Raw genomic sequence first — 14,396 nt, 5'->3', positions numbered from 1 at the left:
ATATATATATATATATATATATATATATATATATATATATATATATATATATCATATATGTTAAACTTGTAAAGACTGTTCACCTGTATTTACCATATTGATATTTGTGCTCTTTTAAAGTATGGAAGGACTATATCTTCAGTGATCATTCTTTTTGTCCTGTCTCAGAACAGACATTGAACAGTTTAATTTTATTTCAGGATCTCTATAACAGTGCTGGTAATTTAAATGATCTACCATAAATTTTATTGAACACCTAAAATCTACAGGGAAAAAGCATTCTTGTAATAATTTAGAAGGGTGTCTAGCTTATGGCTCAACATAGTTTTTTATGGTGTCTGCAACAACCAAATGAATTCATCTTCTGACACAAACACAGACACACAGACACACAGACACACAGACACACACACACACACACACATACACACACACATACACACACACACACCATGCAAATATAGGAAAAGACATTAAAATAAAATGTACCTGATAAAAATGCTTAACATATGGTTGCTGGACCTTACTCAGAACTACTGTGATGCACATAGGAAATATTACAATGTAACTATATCATTTGAGAAAGAAATCAGCCTTTATTCTGAGGATAGCATGGGTATGTAGAAAAATATAGCCAGTGAACTTGGGTGGAAAGAACGAAGTCCATATGGCTGAAGGACATAGTCCTCTGAGCAATCATTTTACAGAAGTTTTCACTCTGAATCAGCCTCACAGGATTCTTATTGCAAGCACAAAGACTGTGTTTCATTTAGGTAATGCTACAGGGTCAGGAGCTCTTACCAAACTGAGGGGGTATGCTAATTGACAGTAAGAATGTTTGATTGCTAAGAATCAATGATGAGAGATCTTTTAGGAAGGTAGTTTATATAAATAAATAGATTCAGAGATGGGTCAGGGAGATACTCAGGAGCCTGACATAAGTTTTTCCTAAAGAAGAATCCTTGCCATAATGCTGAATGCATTTTATATTTTGTATCAGGGCTCCTTACCTAATACTAATTAGTCCAAAAGACATTTAAAGTTTTTAATATAGAATATTGAATATTAAAAGACAAAAATATTTTCTTCTAAGTAAAGGCATAAAATAATGTATTAGTATACAGGATATTATTGTTACCAAGTCAATTTAAATTCTATTAGTATAAAAATGAAGTAAAATAAAGAAAAAATATTAAAAAGAGTGTTTAGGGGAACATATGGCTTGTGGGAGTTGCAATATTAATGAAGAAGTTAATATTATTCCAAAAAGTAGAAAGTTTATTAAAGTCTTGGAGGAAAAGAATTGAAAGGTTAGGATTTTGTATCTAATCAAACTCTTGAGAATATGAAGGTTGCTTGCAAAGAATTTTGGGGGCATATAAGGCTGTGGAAATTTAACTTCATCAAAGTTTAAACTTCTATGCAGTAAGTGAAGGATTCTGGTCTCAGAAAGACAATTATTAAATGTCCTTTCTCACACACAGATCCTGGCTCCAAAGAGTTAAAAATATCTAAGTGGAGGCAAATGTAAGGAGAACCCAGCACTTCTGGAAAGGATGAATACTGTGGGGCTGGGCAGTAGGACCCAGGAAACATGGGAGCAGGAACAATGAGAAGGATACAGGGGGAAAGAGGAATAGGTGGAGCGCACCAGAGCAGATGGATTGCACCAATACCGAATGTTTGTCTTTGCCGAATTCCTTCAATGCTGTATTTACATAATATGCATATTGTATTAGATCTTATAAATAAAAGTATATAAAACAACAATAGGAAGTCTTCTGAATAAATTGACAAGTAAGAACAATAAACCCATATTATACTGTAAAAGGCAGAAGACACAGGATAATCAGATGCCTTGATAAATTTTATATGTCCTAAATGAAGTTCTCTGATCAAAGACCAAATGAAAGCAGAAACTATATTTCTAACTGCGGTGATCTGAAGCCTTGGTTCGCTGTATGTTTCAGAGTTTGCCATGATGCCAGAGATCTGCGCATTCTCCATCTCCACTGTGCTGCACACTAGCTATCATCAATGGCTGCTGAGCATTCAACTGTGGTTTCTATAGCTACAGAATGAAATATTTAATTTGTGTTTCATTTTAAGCCCTTTACTTAATAGGTATATATGGCCATTGACTACTGCAAGAACAATACACGTTTACAGGTTAGAAGGAAGGGCTTCAGGGAGAACAAGGGTATGAATGCAGGGTGAAGTCTTGTATTATATGTGAGCTACATATAGATACAAAATAAAAAATATGAAATATGAAACCCCTGGGATTGTTAAGTGGGTAATGGGCTTGCTGTCAAGCGTAATGACCAGAGAGTGATTCCAACTCCACCTGCTAAAAGGAGCCATATCACCAAAGCAGCATGGTGCAGGTTTCAGAAAAACACTCAGATCATCGGAAAAGCATCGAGGCACTCAAAATAAACCTACACCTCCATAGCCAACTGACCCTTAAGAAGTGAAATAAGACTAAATCACAGAGAAGATGACATCTGCAGTAAATGGTGCTGAGAACATTAATTATTCAGGATCAGAGTATTAGTATTTTACCTCAACCTCTCATCATGTACTCTAACAAACTGCAAAGGATAAAATACCTAAATGTAACACCGAAAACTCTGAAACTACTAGGAAGAAATATAGATAAAATGCTTTAGACACTGAAATAAGCAGTCATTTCTGTTTTAAATATATGACTCCAACGGTACAGGAAACACCGTCCCCCACCCCTCCCCAAAAAAACAAGCCGACTGGGATGCCATCAAACACTAGTCCGCACAGTGGAGGGAACAATCAGCAGGACAAAGAAAGAAAGTGCAGCATGAGAGGCAACACTTGGTTTCTACCTACCTGACAAAAGGGTGATATTAACTTAATACACAGAGCTCAAAATTAAACAAAAATCAAAAACAAAAAACAAAACAAAAAACCCTCAACCTGGTTAAAATGAACAAATGATCTGAGTAGATTCTTCTCAAAAGAAATCAGGCAAATGGCCCACAGATAAGTAACATTGTTCAGTTTAGTCAGCCACAGGGAAATGAAAACCAAGACTAGTATACTGAGATATACTAGTATATACTAGACATACTCAGACAAGAACAAATCAATTCCTGGGCAGTTGCTTCAGAGAAAGGACATCACTTCCCACCTCAAACTTATCAGCCACTGTAACTCCTGCATTCTCAAATAGTCTTGGCATGAGCTACATCATAGAGACAAATTGAAGCCATCATGAAAATGGCCTACTATCAAATATTTGTTACCCTTTGGTTTTGATTCCGCACACCCTTTTCTCTACCTTACTGACTTAAGAATTATGAGTAAGAATTCTTACTGACTTGAGAATTACGGTCTTTGAACTTACACTTCATAGCTACTGTTATAATGAAAAGTTTTAATAGTAGGTGAAAGTTTTTAAATATGCAAGAGAATCACTGTAAATTTTGTGAATATACAAATTCTGAATCTATTTCTTGTTATATTGTATTTAGGCAGCAACCCCAAGCCACCCAAAAACTTTATTATGAAATATCTGTAAAATTTGCAAGCTTTATTGGAACAAAATTCTCTGTAATCAGGATAGTGTTTAAAATTCCTTAATTCTATGGTCATATGTTAATGTCTATGTTTAGTTGACTCTTGAAAATCATATCCGACAAGAAGTCTGCACACACGCCATTTCTCATCCCCCCTCCAGATGCATTTAGTAAACAATTTCCTCATTGTTATTACCACAGCTGTAATTTATAGACTGATATTCAGCTATTTAGTAAATATCTGCACAGTCCCTAAGAGTTGCTGTCAAAGTCTTTACATGGAGTATCTGCTCATTGAATGTTGTCAAACTTTTACCTTCAAAATATGTGCTTCATTAAGTGCTTCTCAGGGCCATGCCAAGAGGGGCTTCTCCTGTCTTTGGAGGGTTGAAAAATTGCAACTTTTATCATTCCACTGAATGGGAAATTATCAGCTATAAAATCCATGAAGGCCTCAAGAACGAGCACTGGAACCTACTCTAGACCATTGTAGCCCTACTGCTTCAGTCAATCAGTCTGCCAGTCTTTATTAACTAAATATTTCTCAGACTTAGTTTTTCTTTTGAGAAGTATCTTTAGTCCTGTTGTATTTTTATTTTCTAACTTTTGAAATTAAAATATAATTATATCATTTCCCCTTTCCTTCATCCAACCCATCCCATGTACTTCCTTATCTGTTTTCTTGGGTTCATTGATACTAAAACACCTGAAAATAGTATGCAAGGAAGTTGACAAGTGTTATGACATTCCAGGAACTTTTTAGTATTTTCTGCTAAAAGTCAAATTATTATATATTATCACTATTTTAATAACAAGTGGAAAAGGCTAAAAGTATGATGCCTATCATCTGGACCAGCAAAAGAAACATGCATGGGCTTGCACAGCATCAGTTCAAGAGAAGGATGAAGGGCAGACAGATCTAAGTCAGGTCAGCAGTTAGGAGCTTTGCAAGCTGGGGAAGAATTCCAAAAGTAAGTTTAGTTTGCCACTGCCTGAAAGTCATCAAATCATTTTGAAACAGTAACTTCTAATTGATTTGTCCTTTTCAACTAGGTATTGCCATTTTTAGAGATTAATTCTAAGAATTGAAGCAATGCACAGAGCTATATGTAACATGTGTACAAGGAAATATTCAAAGGTCCTTAAAGTATCATCTTATTCAATATCATGAAGATTTTTATATTATAATGCTATACAAAAATTTCAAAGGCCTTAAAACTTTTCTGCAGTGGGACTGGTGTTCTTTTACTAGTCGCTTTTTTATATCACTCCATGAAAGACAAATGAAAATGCACTGGACAGATGTCCACAGAGCTCATTTTTTGTTGTGGGGCCCTCAGGTGATTATTTATCCTTCTCTATGCTTCTGATTAAGAAATGAAAATACAACATTTGAGTAATCAAAAACGCGTATTATTTGGCTGAAGCAGAGCTCATTGTATACTTCAAATAGGTTCATATGTATGTTGTTGGGTTGAAGCTAACATTGTATTTACATATTATGGTTCTTTGCAGTTCTGTATGTGTGTGCATATGCCTTCATGTTTGTATAACCTCATATGAACTTTTAAAAAATCTTTGTAACTGATATTACCAGAATTTTCTTTTATATTTAAAAAACAAAGAGGTTTTTATTTTTCAAGTTTGTAAGAATTTGCTTGGTGTTATGTTCTTAAAATGGCACACTTAGGATTGGGGAGATGTCTCATTCTTAAAAGTCCTGGCTGCTCTTCCAGAGGACCCAAGTTCAATGATTCCCAGCACCCACATGGCAGCTCACAACCATCTGTTATTCCAGGTTCTGGAGACTCAACACCCTCTTGTGACCTTAGTGAGCACCAAATGTGTGTGTGTGTGTGTGTGTATGTGTGTGTGTGTTACACAGAAATACATGCAGGCAAAGTGCTCATACACATAAAATAAAAGAAAAAGATGAGCTGCATCCTGTGCCCATTTCTTAAAATATGGGCACAATAATGACACTTTATACATTTGTATATGTATGTGTAAGTGCATGGGCCCCTGAGTTCACATTCCTATCAGGGTAGAACTCAAGATAAGGAACTGCCCAGCTGTGAGCCCTTAATGAGCCTTCCCACAGATGCACAGACATAAACATTGTTCTCAAGGGAGGAACATTCTCAGGATTTCAATGCTGCAGTTCATTGGCTAGTCTGCAAGACAATTAGGAAACATCTCTTAACTTGAAAGTAAAATTTGAGACTTTATGTTCCTTCTCAACTTCTAAAGAGAACTGGAAGGAGATAAAATTGGCCACTGGAGAGACCATAGCTGTATACTGCCTGTGACTTCTCAGCTACCCACAGAAGCCAGCATGTCTTGGGTCCTGCTTTCTACCCTGTGGCTTATCATTCAAATCCAAGGTAAGTATATGCATCTTACAGAAAAAAATTAGATTATCTGATGAATATACCCATAAAAAATTAATGTTTTCATTCACAATGTAAAGGTCACTATAGTTTACACAATATATTTTCTGTGTCTTTTTCTACTGAACTATATGCTTACATACATGCATAATAGTTTATACATACACATATATATGTGATGGTATTTTTTAGATCACACATGAAACATGAATTCTAAAGCTCACTGAATATTTTTTCAAGTTTCATATACTTCACTAAATAAAAATCGTGTTTTATTATTATATGATACTTCTCAAAATAGATAAAATAAATATTGATTGCTGCTGTATTTATATTATACTTGTAAGTAAAATTGTATTAATATAATCATTAATCAAGGCTGTTTATGAATTGGTACTTTGAGATATTTTTCTGAGAATAATTTTTAGTAGTAGAATATAGTCAAAAGAAAAGTCCTGAAAAGGTAACTTTCTCCCTTTAAGCTGATTACTGAGAGATGACCCAACGACTTGACAGTCCTTATCTGCTCCCTTATTGCACCATGGAGAAGCTAAGTGCACAGATGGTGCCATCACTGATTGTTTTGCAAGGGATGGCATCATAATCATGTTAAGAAGTCAAATGCTGGGAGCCTGCACCTTTCCATCCATAAACATGTACTAGTAAATCTCCTGCTGAAATACTTGAATAATCCAGCTAAGGGTTTGCATAAGCTCAAAACAATCTCTGTGTGTTCAATGATACTCTCTAAAAGTTCTTATCTAGGGCTGGCTTTAGCCCTTGCATGTCTCATATGTTTCTTATATTGTTAATCACTAGTGAGGATCCCAAAGAATGGTAAAGTAGAAAAGCGCTGACAGTAACTGAATCATATACGCTTACATACTGATGGAATCCTTCAGGTCTCTTTAGTCCTTCCTTGTGAACTGTGCAATGGCAGTTAAGGCTGTGATTTGCATGATAGTTTAGTTAAGTCATACCCCAAATGCACTCTGATTGCCATAATAAGAAGCTATCTTGGAGCTGTGGAAACAGCATTCAACAGTGAGACTGACCTCATGTGAAAAAAATTGCAAAACTCCAAAATACAGAAAAGATGTGTTTCTGTTTTCCTATGATGCTGCTGCAGAGTTTCACACAGTTTTTGTTTGTGCTTTTATACCACCAGAGCTAGACAACAAAAGATAGGAAGACAAAGGAACGTTTATTAGGTCTTTTAGCTAGAACTGCAAGCCACATCTTTTGACTCTGAGTCAGTTCTTTCTTTACCACTTGTACAAAAGGAAATATCCACTGGCACAGTTTAAATTAAAGTACATTAAGAAGAACCTTTTACCTATAAACATTTTCCCTATGTGTTCTATGTTCCTTTAAGTTTCTCTAAGAAAGAGTCAATAAGATCTTTATGTCCTGTGGAATCTACAGTTTTGAGGGTAAAACTGTAAAGAAAGGTCATTAAAGTTGAATCAGTCACAAAATTTGTTCTGAATGTTTATTCATGCCCATACAACATAGCAATCAGCCAAACAAAACAAGACAAAACGTTTCTTATCAATGTTTTCTGATTTTCTCTAGTGATAGATACAACGTTGACTCCCGAATTAAAGCTTCATGAAATAGTGCATCCTAAAAAACTACCCATTACACAAAGAAGAGGGCTTGAGAACAACCAGACAGAGAGATATGGCAAAGAGGTAAGTGATGTTTCATAGTCATCTGAAGACAAAGATGAAGGGCTTTCAGGGATAGTGTAATATCACAATCAGCCCCAGCAGCTTCATCTTGGAGTACAGCTATCAGCTCTTGCTTTGACAGTTCTTGGATGTGGTGATCAAGGGAGACACAGAAGTGTTGTTGGGGTATGAAGCTTATTAGAAGGGTTATTAAACCCACAAACAAATAGGCAGAAAACAGCGTGGGTAGATGTCCAAAGAAAGTTAGTGCCTCAGTACCACAAGAGAGTATGGTAGGCCTCTGAGAGGGCAAGGGGTTCAAGAAGAAACTTTGGAAGTCCCCTCTAATAGATTTTTGAAGAAGTTGTGGTGTTCAAAGCAGCCAGACTCTTTGATTCCCAAGAAGCAGGAGAAAAGGCTGGGGGAACAGTATGCTTGGCCACTGTAATCTCTTTAATGTGTCCCAAGTCATAAACTTATTTCCTTTTGTGGGGAATCCAGACACCTGGAAGTCTCTTAGCTAGCTAGAACATCACAGGCAGTGTTCTCAGCCAGAAGCCTGTCAGTCTCTATGAGAGAGCACCCCCCTGCCAACATCCCACTTACCCCCACCCCCAATTCCCCTTGCACCCCTGGTCTTGTGGCCTGAGCAGCAGTCTGTCCTTAACCATGTGGAGGAGAGAGCCCAGGACTTCTCAGAATTTGGTTATAAATTATTATCAGAGAATCAGTTGCCTTGCTTGATAATAAAGGTAAAGATGTTTGGATGTTTTCTCAAATCTGTGGGAGGAGAAGGGATTGCAAGCTAGTTCATGAGGGGAACATTACTTCTTTTTAGCCTTTCACATTTCTGTCTTCTCTTAATCCATTCCTTTCCCCAGGGATAACACTTTTCTACAATGTAAAGGCTGTCTACCGTGTTGTCAATGGTCTCTCATTCTGTAATATTTATCTCTTGATTTTCAGTGGATTTTAAAAACCATTTTAAAATATATATTCTATTTATTTTAAAGTCAAAATAGATCCTTTATATCCTCTTGGTAATTTATTTTGGTACACAGTCCAGCATATTATGCATTAAGGCAGACAGCAAGTCTCTATGTCACCAATTAGAGCCTCATCAATCTGTGTGGTTTTCAAGTGAATATATTTTTATGAAATCCATATGAACATGCAAATAACATTTTAGATATAAGAAAGAGATAATATGTGAGTGAAATGCTTTCAATTTCTGTATTTCTGCTATTGCAATGCATAGTGTACACAATCGGTGTATTATAATAGTTATAATTTTTAAATTGGCTGAGAACTATGTGCTATAACTATATTATTAACTACTTTCAGGAAAGATATGCACCAGAAGTTCAATATCAGATCATACTAAATGGAGAAGAAATCATTTTGCACCTAAAGAGAACCAAGTAAGGACAATTTCTTCCCGAAAGTCCAACCACTGGTTGTATCAGCAGAATACTGGGAAACTTCTCCCTGGCTGTAGCTTCATTTCTGTGGCTATGATAAAAAAAAAAAATGGCAAAAGCAAGTTAGGGGCAGAAGGGTTTGCTTTAGCTTAGAATTCCAGGTGGCAGTTCATCACTGCAGGGAAGTCACCGTGGTTGGCCTTGAAGCAACTGGTCATATCGTATCAGTAGTCAGAAGCACAGCCAGAAATTCAAGTATGCTTCCCCTCAGATCACTTTACCTATCCTTATGCACTCCAGGGTCCTAAACCCAGGAATGGTGTCATGCAGTTCACTTTCAGGCTTGATCTTTCCGTATCAATTAAGATACCCAAGACAATCTCCCATAATCATACCCACAGGGACTCTATGCCAAGATAAGAGGCAAAACCAGAAGAACCTCCAGAAGCTGGCCTGTCTTACACAGTGAGACAGGAGACAAACATAAGACCCTATCCCAAGTAAGATGGGACTTATAAGTTTGTCCTCTGATCTCCATGTGTGTGCTGGAACATTTGGAATTGGGTACAAACACAGACACACTCATCTTCAACCACATACAAGTACACAAGAATTTATCCCTAAGTCTGAATCAGAGTACATGTCATAGCAATAGATTCTATGACAAGAGTGAAGGAGTGTCACAAGTTTTCTGTCAGTAAGGTTTTTATATTGGTTCTCACAGGTATTCACACCTGTGACCCAGCATCCTCCAATGACCATGTCCTTGCTCCATAGAATCTCATCTGTGCCCAACTCATTCACATTTAAAGACGCAGAACCTCCAAGAGAAAAGCAATTGTGTGACTATCCCCCTTTGGGATTAAAGGTGTAACTGCACACTTTGATTTACTTTAGCAGGACGTTCCAAGCAGTCTTCTAACATTAGTGAGAAGCCATTCTTCCCAGGATTTATGATATGACTGGCAGATCTTCCAGAATCAGGTTTAAACTAGCTGGCTTAGCTTGTCATTTTACTTGGTATATCAGTGTGTGTGTGTGTGCGTGAGAGAGAGAGAGAGAGAGAGAGAGAGAGAGAGAGAGAGAGAGAGAGAGAATGTAAAAATGCATTGTGTTAATGAAAATCTCAATGGTCAAAAGTCAGTCAGCATGGTCTCAACTGTACACACAATTATTCCTTCAGTACAGAAGATGATGTCAGATAAACCAGTATTTATTGGTATTGTGAGTGCATTTTGCATCTTTCTTCTCTGCACAGGCATCTTCTGGGGCCAGACACCACTGAAACATCCTACCTACCCAGAGGAGAAGAGAGGACCAGACGCTCTCAGGATGTGGTACGCTCTGAATTCATCCTGGGATCTGCCATTTCCCTGTAAAATGAGTAGATCTAAGGATGACTTTTAACATGGCCAGTGAGACAACAGGTTAGAAATCACAGCAATCTTTTCAAAGATAGGAGTGAACATGCAATAACACACACACACACACACACACACTAGTATAACAAGTAAAATGGAAAGGTAACCTAGCTAGTTTAAGTCTGATTCTGGAAGGTCTGGCTATCATATTATAAATCCTGAGAAGAATGGCTTCTTACTAACATTAACCTTTTGGATTCTGTCTTCATACAAATGCATGTTAGGCAACAGCTCAGACGTGGTAGCCACAAGGCCAGCTGAGGAGCAGTTTAGGAAGCCTCTGATGTCCTTTCTATTTTCATTCCTGTGGACTGGTAGATCCTGGTTAGTCCTTGAGCTTACCTATATAGCCAAGATGGTAGTTGTCACAACTATGACCTATACATTCTCACCAATGACATGTATGCATTTATAATGTCTGCATTTCAACAGTGCAATGTATTTCTACTTTAGAAACCCTGCTACTACGAAGGCCACATCCAGAACGCAAGGGGCTCTTTTGCCAGTATCAGTACCTGTGATGGGTTGAGGTGAGAAATGAAGTAGTAAATGCTAAGGGACATTTGTCACACAGCCTTTAGTCTTCCTCATGTCTCCCTTTGTCTTCTTACTATTTGGGTTGTTTCTGTTCATTGCTAATTGCCAGATTAAACTGAAGAATAAATTATCATGGTAAGTCATTTCGTTAACTGTTGTTCTAGAAGTCAGCTCCAGCTTTGTCAAAGCTACACCCTGACTCTAGAAGGTCTGCCAATCATTTCATAATTGGGGTAAATGACCCCAATGACATGTGTCCATTACCAAGTTTATCTACCTCACCTCTGCAATCTACTGTGTCATATCTTCTTAACTAATATGTCACAGGTATAGCTTTTTTATCTAGCATGTGATTAAAATATGAAGTAAAATATGTAACTGTTATTCTAGCATGGTTCATATTTAGCATGACTTCACTTTTCCTATATTATAAAAGTACTCCCAAGGACATTAGCTTTAAATATTTCAATATATGGAGTAACTTTCTAGTTCATAACTAAATGATTTAAGAGACAAAGAGTCTTTAAGCTACTTTTAGTCCTAGTTTGTTACCGGGCTGCTCTAATGAACCTTTTTTGTTCTCTCTAGGGTTCTGGGTGACTAGTCATTTACTCCATTCTCCACTCTAGTCATAGCAACTGCCAAGAAATGTGTAATGAAGGAATAAGTAAACTATTGGAAAATATTGGACTAATAAACTCATGGTGTTAATATTAGCATAATAGGCTCATAGTATTAACTCCAAATTCTTTGGAATTGCTTCATTTTAATTAGTCTTAAAAATATTCTGGGTAAATGACATAGGCTTTATTTTTTTCCTTTTTTTCAGTTTTGTTGAAAATAGGCTTTTTTTCCTCACATAATAATTATTGATTATGACTCCCTGGCTCCACTTCTCTCATCCAATTCCATCCTCTTTTTGTCTTTCATTAGAAATAAATAGGTTTCTAAAGGATAATATAATATGATAAAAGGAAAACAAATACATCAGAATAGGATAAAACAAACAAATAGAAGGAAAACAGCCCAAGAAGAAACACAAGAAACAGATACAGATACAGATACAGATACAGATACAGATACAGATACAGATACAGATACAGATACAGATACAGATACAGATGATACTGATACAGATACAGATGATAAAAGTTAGAGATGATGCAGATACAGATGCAGATGATACAGACACAGAAACAGATACAGAGACCCACTCATCTGCACACTTCAAGAATTTCATAAAAACACTAAACTGAAAGACATAATATATATTCAAAAGGCACGTAAGGTAAAAAGAGAGAAAAATAATAAAATAAAAAGAAGACAAACTTTAAAACAAACAAAAAAAAAAAACCCTAAAAGGATATCATGAGACAAAGAACCTGGAATGACACTGTTGAGTTCATTTCTGTTGTCCATCTATTGCTGGGCATGCAGCCTGCCCTTATGAATAGTGACACTCCTTTGGAGAAAACTAAAATTTCATTTCCAAGTGGTTAATGAAGAATATGGCTTCTGTGTTAGGGATGGGGACATATGTCTATTTCTTTCAGCTCTAGGACCTTATCTGGTACAGACCGATGTTGGGCCTGTGCATGCTGCCCCAGTCTCAGTGAGTTCATATGAGCATTGGTCCTGCTGATTCAGAGGACCTTGATTGATTGGTGCCCTCCATCCCCTCTGACTCTTTCACTGTCTCTGCCTCTTCTTCCTCGGGGTTCTTAGAGCCCCAAGTAGAGGGGATTTGACCAAGACATTCAGTTTATGAATGATTATTCCACTCTTTGCATAATGTCTGGCTGTGGGTCTCTATTTGTTCCCATCTATTGCAGAAAGGAGTTTCTCAGATGACGACTGAGCAAAACACTGATCTATGAGAATAGCACAATGTCATTAAGAGTCATTTTGTAGTTACATGTGTTTGGGGGTTTTGTTTGCTTGCATGCTTAAACAGGTTTTGGTTGTACTTTAGGTCTCTAAGCTATCTAGTCTCAGGTTCCTGGTCACCTAAGCAATGTCTCATGGAGTAGATCTTACGTCAGATCAGATGGTTACTCCCATAAGATTTGTGGCACCCATTGCCTTAGCATATCTGACAGACAGAACTGCATCATAAATCAAAAGGTTTGTGGCTAGGTTGATGTTTACATTTCTCTTGTTAGCATGTAGAGTAACTTCCTGTATCAAAGATGACAGTCCTTAGGGGTAAAGGCGCTATGGAGTACCAGTCTCTACGTTCAATGTGTTGTGTAGGTATTGTCTTCAACAATGGGGCCTTGATGTCAGTTTGTGGGGATCAATATATATCCATGGCAACAGCCTGGATTACTTAAGAGTTGCAATAGACATTTTTTGACCAACAATTCAATTTTATGCAACCCAATACTTGGAAAGCTTCAATGGGTGACAAGAGATGGCCAATTTGGGCTCTCTTTCTCCAATTATTTGGTGATTTCATTTAGATCCCCTTCATTCATATGTGTGTGTGTGTGTGTGTGTGTGTATGTGTGTGTGTAGTAATCCATCCATAACTATCTATTCTATTTTCCTTTCCTAGAAGTTCTATCTGCACCCCCTGGTGGTATAGGCTCTGTACCTAACCTCTGTGGTTCTACAGATTGTAGCTTGATTGTCATTGACTTAACAGCTAATATCTATATATAAGCAATACATATATTTCTGGGTCTGGGCTACCTTACTCAGGATGATATTTTTTTCTAGTTCCATCCATTTACCTGTGAATTTCATTATGCCATTTTAAAACAGCTAAACAATTTTCCATTGTGTAAATGTAGCATATTTTAAATTTATTCATCTGTTAAGAGACATCTGGGTTGTTTTCAGTTTCTGACTATTATGAATAGAATAACAATGAATACAGTTGAGCAGGTGTCTGTGTGGTAAATGTAGATTAAGAAAGATTCTTATCTTTCTGAGGAACTATCACACTAATTTCAAAAGTGGCTGTACAAGTTTGTACTCCAGCCAGCAAAGAATTAATATTCCTCTTACTCTTCACCAATGAAGACTGTCACTTGTTTCATTGCTCTTATCCATTCTGAAAAATGTAAGATTAAGTCTCAAAGTAAACTCCAATTTCCCTGATGGCTAAGGAGTGTGAATATGTCTTTAAGTCTTTCTCAGCCATTTGATTTTCTCATTTTGAGAAGTATCTGTTTAAACCTGTACCCTATTTTTTAATTGTTTGTTGTTGTTTTCTTTTTCATTTCATTTATTTATTTCTTTATATTCTTGCTAAATATTCATCCTATAAAATAATGCACTTCATTATCCATTTTCATATGTCTATCATGTAGAGAGACATATGAAAGTGGTGATATTTTTGCTAGAGTGGTGGTGATATTTTTTTCTGATGTTTGTTTTGTTTGTTTTATGTTTT

General features: G+C 36.7%; 1 protein-coding gene across 1 annotated transcript in view; it reads left to right on the top strand.

Moving 5' to 3' along the window:
* Positions 1 to 14,396, top strand: part of Adam28 (ADAM metallopeptidase domain 28) — an 88,013-nt gene that overhangs the window by 61,589 nt on the left and 12,028 nt on the right. Inside the window, exons 5-9 of the mRNA XM_028758738.1 lie at positions 5,805 to 5,938; positions 7,520 to 7,638; positions 8,962 to 9,038; positions 10,297 to 10,375; positions 10,913 to 10,989. Of these exons, the coding sequence (XP_028614571.1) occupies positions 5,805 to 5,938; positions 7,520 to 7,638; positions 8,962 to 9,038; positions 10,297 to 10,375; positions 10,913 to 10,989 (486 nt within the window). The remainder of the gene's footprint in view (positions 1 to 5,804; positions 5,939 to 7,519; positions 7,639 to 8,961; positions 9,039 to 10,296; positions 10,376 to 10,912; positions 10,990 to 14,396) is intronic.

The sequence above is a fragment of the Grammomys surdaster genome, unplaced genomic scaffold (assembly GCF_004785775.1).
Source record: "Grammomys surdaster isolate TR1022 unplaced genomic scaffold, NIH_TR_1.0 126219, whole genome shotgun sequence".
Classification (NCBI taxonomy): domain Eukaryota; kingdom Metazoa; phylum Chordata; class Mammalia; order Rodentia; family Muridae; genus Grammomys; species Grammomys surdaster.
The sequence above is the reverse complement of the archived record's forward strand: the minus strand, read 5'-3'. Positions and strand labels throughout refer to the sequence as shown.